The sequence below is a fragment of the Trichechus manatus genome, unplaced genomic scaffold (genome assembly GCF_000243295.1).
Source record: "Trichechus manatus latirostris isolate Lorelei unplaced genomic scaffold, TriManLat1.0 scaffold00069, whole genome shotgun sequence".
In the NCBI taxonomy this organism is placed as follows: domain Eukaryota; kingdom Metazoa; phylum Chordata; class Mammalia; order Sirenia; family Trichechidae; genus Trichechus; species Trichechus manatus.
In genome coordinates, this window is record NW_004444005.1 from 2,894,486 (window position 1) to 2,903,089 (window position 8,604).

The window sequence follows — 8,604 nt, forward strand, 5'->3', positions numbered from 1 at the left end:
TGGATGCCGTCTGTGTTCTGTGAGCTGTGGCCATCAAGCAGAGGGGCTGGGCTGGGGGCAGCATTCCTTGAGCCCTTCACAGGGGCACTGTTCTGGGCAGAGGCACTCAGCAAGCCACAGGGCCTAGAGACGCTGGGCCTCTAACCACACAAGGCCAAAGGCATCACAGCTGTGAGTACTGTGCACTGGGGCAGGAGCTGGGCAGAGGCGCTCACCTGCCCTAAAAACAGCTGTTTAAGACCTGGGAGGATAGCCCCACAACTTGGAGATTCTGTCTTTATCCTTTCAGAAGTAGCAGCTTCATTCCTTCCCTTATTAGGAGAGGCGGAGGCAGGCATCTTACCTACTCCTGTTGTTATTGGCCCCCAGCCCTCCTGAGGTGACAGGCCCAGGCACTGCTAATATGGCCTGGCTTTAGCTCCAATAAACCCTCCCCAGATTTCTCCACAAAAGGCCATCAGTGCTTGGGAGGGTGGGGACTAGGTTTAAGGAAGTGGAGTGCCAGAAGACCCGACCTGATATGGGATGGAACAAGGATGGCCAGCTTTGGTCCTACAGGGATTTATGGCTTTCCTGACCCCCCAGAGGGTAGCCTTTGTAGCATATAAATGAATGGGGCCAGTATTTCTTAAATGAGGCCAAGATGGCTCCTACAGGCCCTTCCCCAGCCTTCCCCATCCCCTGGTTCATGACCCTACACTCTGACTCAGGGCAGAAGTCATTGTCACATTCTTCCCCTTCATCCTGCTCAGGAAGGAAAGCAGGACCAAATCTGGGCAGAGAACAAGTTTATTTGGTGAATGCTGCTGGCAGATTATCCAAGAGAGACAAGACGGGAATGGTGTGGGCAGCCTGAGGAAGCCTTCAGGGCTAGATACAGTGTCACACAGGGAAAGGCACGGGACTCTTGGGACATGGGAAGGGCTGCCCTCAGCCGTTCAGCACCATACGGACGAGCTCTGTGAAGAGGAAAGGTGCGGTGAGCCAGGAGGCAGGGCTGAGGGGAGGGGCACGCCAGGAGCCAGGAGACTACAAGACCACGAAGGTAGCTTAAGAGGCAGCGTGCCTGCAGCAACCAACCTTGAGTCTGACCAGTTCTCTCTGCCCCTAGCTCCCCTCCCAGCAGCTGTTAGTCCCCCACCCACCCTGAGCAGCAAGAACACAGCAGAGGCAGAGAAGTTCTCAACTACACCTACAGCTACTGTCAGCCACTGGCGCAAGGAAAAGACAGAATTTTGGGTTAGGGTACATCCAAGCTGCCCAGCAGAGGGAAGGGGAAAGGACTATTCAGCTATAGCAGCAGAAAGGGTGGGCAGGCAACCCATCCTCCTATGCCAACCACCCATGCTCTGGGGCCAAAGGGCCACCCTAAAGCAAGACTGGTATGTATAGGCTGGTGAGAGTTCCCAGACACCAGCACCCAGAGTCCTAAAAGCAAAACTTAAGAGCCCAGAGTAGATGCCCCCCATTCTAGGAGAGGAGGTACCATACCCCCAGCTGTCTTCCTCTTTGAGGAACCCCTCCCTTCCCCAGTCAGCTCCATGCAGAAGCATGCGAGGAGGAGGTCAGATAGTAGTGTAGGATAAGGGCAGGGGGCTAGAGAGCGAAGGTTGGGAAGAAGAAACACTGGGGAAGGTCAACTAGAGAAGGAGAGGCTGGGAGGAGCCGTACCCGCCCCACGGGCCCGTCACCCCGACAGGATATGCCTCACAAATGCTGCAGAAAGGAAGAGACATTAATGGTGAAGACAAGACACGGACATGGGGTGAACGGGTCAGGCGGTGGGGAATTAGACATTCCATTTATTTTACTTCCCATTCCTTCCCCACCCTTCACACCACATTACCCCTTTCCTGTCATACTCTGACCTCCCACTCCTGGCCTGGGCTGGGCTGGGCCCTGCCCCTTGCCGCCTGGCTCCTTTTGGAGCCCAAGTCCAGAGATAGGGAAAGCCCCAAATGCTTGTCCTTGACCTGTCCCACACAGCGGCTTCTTCCATGAGAGCCCCACCTGGCCCCTCACCTTCATAGTTGATACAACCATTGCTGTCCTCATGCCCTGCAACCAGCATCTCTACTTCTTCCTCTGTCATCTTCTCACCTGCAGAGGGAAAGCAAGCAGTTTTGGAATTGGGTGACGGGTGTATCAGGATGGCACCTCAGCTCAAGTAGCAAGGGCACAGAGCCTTACCCAGTGTGACAAGGACATGCCGGATTTCAGCACCCATGACGGTGCCGTTCCCTTCCTTGTCAAACACCCGAAGGCCTTCGACATAGTCTTCATAGGTCCCCTGGTCCTTGTTCTTGGCCACAGTCTGCAGCATGGGCAGGAAGTGCTCAAAGTCCAGCACCTTCACGTTCATCTCTGCCATAAAGGAGGTGGAAGGGGCAGAGTGTCAGGCTAGGGAAGTCACATGAGCTCTCAGGACTGAGGGGATTACAGGGGTCACAACTGAACAGACAGCTCCCCCCTCAAAGCAGAGGAAATCCATGAGGTCTGCTAACTGAGACAAGGCTTGCTTGAGTTCGGAGGCCTATGAAGATAAAGGGGAGCTCTTAGCTAAACAACTGTGGGCCCGCTACCACACTGAGGAGTCGTTCTAAAGGATGCTCACCATCACTCTTGGGGTTCCCCAGGACCTTGAGCACCTCTGCGTTGGTGGGGTTCTGGCCCAGGGCCCTCATCACGTCCCCACACTGGCTGTACAGGATCTTGCCATCACCCGTTCGGTCAAACAGCTGGAAGGCCTCCTTAAACTCTGAGGATTCAGATGAATGTCAGCACTGGGGATGAAAGGGTTAACTCAAACCCTACCTCCAAGTTACACTGTACCCATTCAACTGAGATCTCCATGAGAAACCAGATATCTGTACCACTGTACACCCACATCTGTAAAGAGGGATCCAGTTTCCCTTTCCCCCAACTAAGGTGTCCCACATAAAGATAGAGCCTTCCTCCCCGCTGGCAGTGGTAGTAGCATTCACTTACACATCGCTCTGCCAGCGGCACGCCTGCCCAGCCTCCTCACCACTACACCGCTCAGGGCAGGAATGTGCCACCGCCCCGGCTGGGTCCTGTCCTTATAAGGAAGTGGAAGCAGCCGCCCGGGACGGGGGTCATTCCAGCCTGCCACTTCCCGCCCTTCCCGTACAGAAAGGGTAGACAAAGTCGTACCCTTAGCAACTCCCCCCTCCCCCCCGCCCATCTCCACAAAATATCAGATCACACTGCTCTTCACCATCATCACAATTCCCAGCTCGGGCACAGGGGCAGTTATCACAGGAGGAGAGAAGAGGCAGAGGTAGCCGATTAAAGGACAGAGGAGCGCAGGCAGCTCAAAACACACCAGACCCCACACAAGCAGGCAATATGTGACCAAGCAGTTCACATACCCACACCACCTAAAACTCACCCAGTGCTTGGGGCTCAGATCTAGAGTGGAAGGGGAGGGAGGGAGAAAGAAAGAAAAAGAAAATGGAGGATCGAGAAGAGGAGCCAGGAGTACTGTCCTGGGGGGTGCTGAAGAGGTGACATGTTGGGGTAGCGGGCAGGTGCTAGAGGGGTGTCCCTCTCCTGAAAGGTGACCTCAGTAGGGGCCAGAGATTACTTACCTGCGGTCTGGTCCTCGGTGAAGTCACACTGCTCAGAGAAGAGGGGAGCGGTCAGCATCTGAACTCCAGTTCCCCAGCTTCTATCCCACAACCACAAACTCCTGTTCCATGCTAAGGACGCTCTTCCTCGCAGGACCCTAGACTTTCCAACCCCCCTCCTACCGTCCAGGCCCGCAGGTTCCCTTTGCACCCTACTTCAGGCCATCCCCGCGCCCCCTACCCGGGCTTCCCGCCTCTTGCCCCAAATCCCGCTCATTCTCCCAGGCCCCAGGCCCCACCATCTTGACTGCTCAGGTTTCGGGACCTTTTTCTGCAGTAATGGCTCCGACTCCAGGCCCAACCCTGGCCTTAGTACGCCCCTGACGTCACCCTCAGAGGATCCAGCCAATAGGAACCTGGCCTGCGTTTATGCAGAGGATATTGCTACATTAGCAATGAGGTGGGCGGAGCCGCGGCTGAACCTTTCTCCAGAGTCGCCCTACCTGGGACTCAGGAACCGCAGGACTGGGTTGCGTCGCAACGGATCTGCACTTCCGAGCGGCGAAAAAGCAGAGGGAATCCGATTTGGGGAGAAGAGAGAAAGCCCTCCCTTCCCTCCCTCCCCCACCTCTAAAGAAAACAACAGTCCGGCCGAGGGAGGAACCGTCTCTTTATTTTGAAATAATGGTGGCCTCCTAGTGGCCGGAACGTGCTTCCGCTTGCAGGGGTTGGGGCGGGGAGTGGGCGGCAGTGTCCGGCCCCATGGGATCTGTGGAAAAAGATGAAAGTTGCCAGGCCCTGGCGCTCGCGCAGAAGCAGGGCAGGAAAACGCACTCCCCTGCTGTTAGGCTGTGGCTGACGAAACGGAAGGAGACTTGCCTCTCAAGGGTGGGGGTTCCCCCCTACCCGTAGAGCTCAGACGCTTAGGATGTGCTTCAGGAAGGCTGCAGAGAGAGGGGGCAAGAGGGGCTTCAGAACAGGCCCTTAGATACTCCACCTGACCTTAGACAATCCAGGTCCCAGGGTACCCCACCACCACCACATACATGGTGAAAGGCCCGCTTCCCTCCTCCCTGTCCCTTCTCCTGCGCCTGTGAGCCTCACCCTCATAGTTGATGCAGCCATTGACGTCCTCATGTCCTGCCAGAACAGACTCCACCTCCTCCTCAGTCATCTTCTCTCCTGAACCCCAGACACAGCGTCTTAGCCCCGCCTTCCCTCTCACCAACCCAGGCCTGACTCTTCTAGGTGGTACCTCCTCTTCTTCAACCCCGAGACTTGGTCAAAGCAATCGTCTTCAAAGGGAATCCTCCCCTTGTGAGGGTAATGCCTCGCGTGTGTTACTGCGTCTTGCTTTCCGTTTCACCTCATTAACGAAGTGCCTTGGTGTTGGTGAAAGCTTTGACAAATGGGGAAACTGAATTCCAGAGAGTTAAGAGACTTGTACCAGACCACAGAGCACAAGCATCTCTTCCAAAATGGCAACTCAGGTCGACCTTCTCATCCCTTCCTCTGCCCTTTGTGTCCCCTCTCACTTTAGCCTCTGTAGGAGGAAGTCCTTCAGATTCTGCTCTGACCTTCTAGTCTTCTGCACATGACCTGAAGGACAGTAACCCCCTCCCTGGCTCTGCCCACCTGGCCAACCTTCTTCCTCTCTACCCCACAGGAATTCTGGCCCCTGCCTCACCCAGGGTGGTGAGGGCGTGTCTGAGCTCTGCTCCCATGACTTTGCCATTCGCCTCCTTGTCAAACACCCGAAGCCCCTCCAAGTAGTCCTGGTATGTGCCTCGGTTCGGGATCTTGGCCACTGCCTGGAGCATGGGCAGGAAAGTCTCGAAGTCTACACGCCGAGACTTCAGCTCTGGAGGTTAGAAAGAGGTGAGGGAAAGGTCACTGTGGTGTCATCCAGGACCCAGGCTCCTATCCCCACCACAAAGGTTTCCATTCTGTTCAATATTCCAGGATGTTTTTCTGCCCCTGTTTGACATTTTTTGTAGTCCTGAGACCCACGCAAGCATCCTTTGCATCTTACCAACATTCCTGAGTCCCACCATCAAACTGAAAGCCCACATTGTTCCACGAGTTCCCTCACCATCACTTTTGGGGTTCCCCAGGACCTTGAGCACCTCGGCGTTGGTGGGGTTCTGGCCCAGGGCCCTCATCACATCCCCACACTGGCTGTACAGGATCTTGCCATCACCTACTCGGTCATACAGCTCGAAGGCCTCCTTGAACTCTGAGATTATAGGGAAGAGTCAGTGTTGACCAGGGGTTCCCATCATCCCCAGGCAGAAGGGAGGTTCAGCAACTATGGGCTAGCACTGGGCAGAACAAGGGACGCAAAGAAGACTAGCGTGGGAGGCTTCAAGGTTGGGAATGGAGTTGGGGGAATAGAAAGAGGATCTGAACGGGGTCTTGGGATTGGATAGTGGGCTTAGGGGACCAGCTTCTCCTCACCCTCCAGCTGGTCCTTGTTAAACTCGATCTGTGGAAGAAAAGAGCAGGTGAGAAGGGATGACAGAGGTTATTAAATCCCTCTCCAGCACTCCTCCCAACCAACTGGCAGCCACTTCTAAGGAGGGGCCCGAAGGGACCAGTCCGGGAGCCCAGCCACCTCAGTCCCATTCCCAGTTCTGGGCCTTGGGAGAATCCCAAGAGGGGGAATTATAGGGGGGAGGGTTTCCTGGGAGCAGGGTTAATCCCATGCCACCTGTTCCCCTCCCTCCACTGCCCTGAGCCCTGCATCCTTCACATAACTGGGGGCTGAACAAAGGCTAAATTTACCCCTGGCCCCCAGCTGTGATTGTCTAACAAGCCTGTCCTCTTCAGCCTCCCCTCCTGGGGTTGAGCTGTGCCTTTTGAGTTGAACAGCCAGCCAGGGGCAGGCAGCATCTCCTTCCCTTCACCTTGAAAAAACCATCCTCAGACCCAGATGTTCCCCATCTCACAGTTCCTGACTCCAGCAGGAGAGTCAGTGTGTGTGTGTGTGTGTGTGTGTGTGTGTATACACACACATGTTTTATGTTAGACAGAAAAACAGCACAGACAATAGCAGTCATAAGCCTGGATGCTTCCAGATGGGGAACTCCCAATCTCATCCCAGTGCTCATCAATTCTCTACCTTCTAGACACCCTCTAATCCCCTAGGCTGTAGCCCACCCTTGTACCACCCTGTTCAAATTCTACCCTCACTTTCTGGGGACTCACCACCACTTTGGAGAGATCGATCGGGGGCTCCTCGGGTTTTTCAGGGACCACAGTGGCGGTGGCAACTGGCTCATCCTTGGCCTTGGCCGGAGGGTCCGCTGCTGCTGGCTGGGCTGCTGCTGCTGGCTTGGCAGCAGGCTTTGAAGGAGAGGGCCCCGCTGGTTTCTTCATGGGAACATCCTTCTTGGGAGGCATGATGTCCAGTAGTCAAAGGACAGTGTGCCGATGGGGGCACCCATCTCTGTTTAAATAGCCAGGGAGACTGGGATGTCAAGGGGCGGGGGCAGGGGCAGGGAGCCAGTTGGCAGTGTGGAGGATGAGGTAGAGGAGAGACGCCTGTCTGCCCTCACTCCCCTGGCCTCCTGTGGTTCAGGACTCCTCCTGCCCCAAGGTCTTCCCCCTCTGCCCACTCCTTTCCAAATGCTGGCTGGACCAATGTTCCCCCTGGGGGCAGGGAGATGAAGCTAGAGACTGCCCATGATGGGGGAGTTAACCTCTGGGGTGAGGACAGGATGCTTGCCAGTGCCAGTGAGAGAGAAGGGGAGCCGGCATTTCAGCCCCCTGCCTCAGGGTAGTCCTGTTTTCTAGCAGCTTTAGACTCTTGAAGGCTGAGGCAGGAAGGGGGGCCTTATCAAAGTGCGGTCTAGGGGCAGCGAAAGGTGAAAAACAGGCAACCCTTCCACCTCCTCTCACCATGGGTGAGGAGCAAGGGTAGCTGACCCCACAGCCTAATCCCCAGCACCTGTAGTTCCTGGCCCGCTGCCCCGCCCAGAACGGGTCTGTGCACAATATAGAAGAATTGCGACAGGAAGGGGAGTGGGGCACCCCTCCCTCATTGTCTCCTGTGCCCAGTGTTGTTTTAGGGGTGGGGACAAAGGTCAGGTTTAACACCCACCACCCATCCTCAAGCCCATGATCATTCAAATCAGACAAAGGAGGGGCTGCTTACCGAAACTGCAGGGACCTTGGGTGGCACCTGGGGGCGGGGGGGAGGCAGACAGCCTAAATTCTCTAATCAGAAATCCTATGGGGTCCATGAGTACTCACCCCCAGACAGGGGGGTAATAAAAGCCCTGACTCGAGCACCAGGTCACAAGCCGTGCTGGGGGCCCTAGGAAAGGGTCGGAGGCGGGGAGGGCATTAGGGGAGGGGTGCAGACTGCTTTTGTTCTGGGGGGTAAAGAAGGGGAGGATTTAGGTAGCATTCTGGGGAAGACAGCACTGATTCCACTTAGAGCCTAGGGTTCAGAGTGTTGATGCTGGGTCTCCTACTTGCAAAAATGCGTCTGAATCTCACAACTGCGTCTGAATCCCATAACCGCAGATTGTCCCATTTTAACAAAATCAGGAATCATTCCTCCCTCAGGGAGTACACCCGAAACAGACAGACATACACACATACATACACATGCACAGAGAGAAAGATTGCGCCTTAAATAAAGGAAAGAGCCCCGAACCAGCTCCAGAAAACTCACCCTGCGGGAACCCGGTAAGGGGAGGGGGCGGGGCGCAGGGCAGCGCTGGACCCTGAAGGGTTAATTCCGGCGGCCTCGAAGCATGCTGGGAGCTGTAGTCCGCTCTCCGACTCCAGGCGGACGCTAAACCGGTGGCTTCCGGCCGTGGCAGCGTTTGGTGACTCGGATCTTTCGAGCGCGCTTTTTGTCCCGGAACTGAAAGGCAATGAGCAATTTACAAGCCCCCGGCACCGGTGACCCTAAAACCTCGCGGGTCCTCTTAGGCTATCCCCCTTCCTTAGCCCTGGTTAGTTTCCATTTAGTGCGGGCGGAGATCTTTTCTGGGTCTGTTGT

General features: G+C 55.7%; 2 protein-coding genes across 2 annotated transcripts; both read right to left on the minus strand.

Annotated features, from left to right (window-relative positions):
• Window positions 1–773: 773 nt before the first annotated feature.
• On the minus strand, window positions 774–4,029 carry MYL6 (myosin light chain 6). Its single transcript, XM_004379937.2, has 6 exons — window positions 3,890–4,029; window positions 3,612–3,639; window positions 2,615–2,758; window positions 2,191–2,364; window positions 2,023–2,100; window positions 774–959 (listed from the first exon to the last, which is right to left on the minus strand). Exons 1-6 carry the CDS (start codon window positions 3,890–3,892, stop codon window positions 931–933), a joined length of 456 nt encoding a protein of 151 aa, XP_004379994.1. The 5' UTR covers window positions 3,893–4,029; the 3' UTR covers window positions 774–930.
• Window positions 4,030–4,039: 10 nt separating this feature from the next.
• Window positions 4,040–7,102, minus strand: MYL6B (myosin light chain 6B). The gene is made up of 7 exons (XM_004379938.2): window positions 6,798–7,102; window positions 6,048–6,075; window positions 5,683–5,826; window positions 5,278–5,451; window positions 4,695–4,772; window positions 4,470–4,534; window positions 4,040–4,359 (listed from the first exon to the last, which is right to left on the minus strand). The coding sequence occupies exons 1-6, from the start codon at window positions 6,990–6,992 to the stop codon at window positions 4,506–4,508; spliced, it is 648 nt and encodes a 215-aa protein (XP_004379995.1). The 5' UTR covers window positions 6,993–7,102; the 3' UTR covers window positions 4,040–4,359; window positions 4,470–4,505.
• Window positions 7,103–8,604: the final 1,502 nt, after the last annotated feature.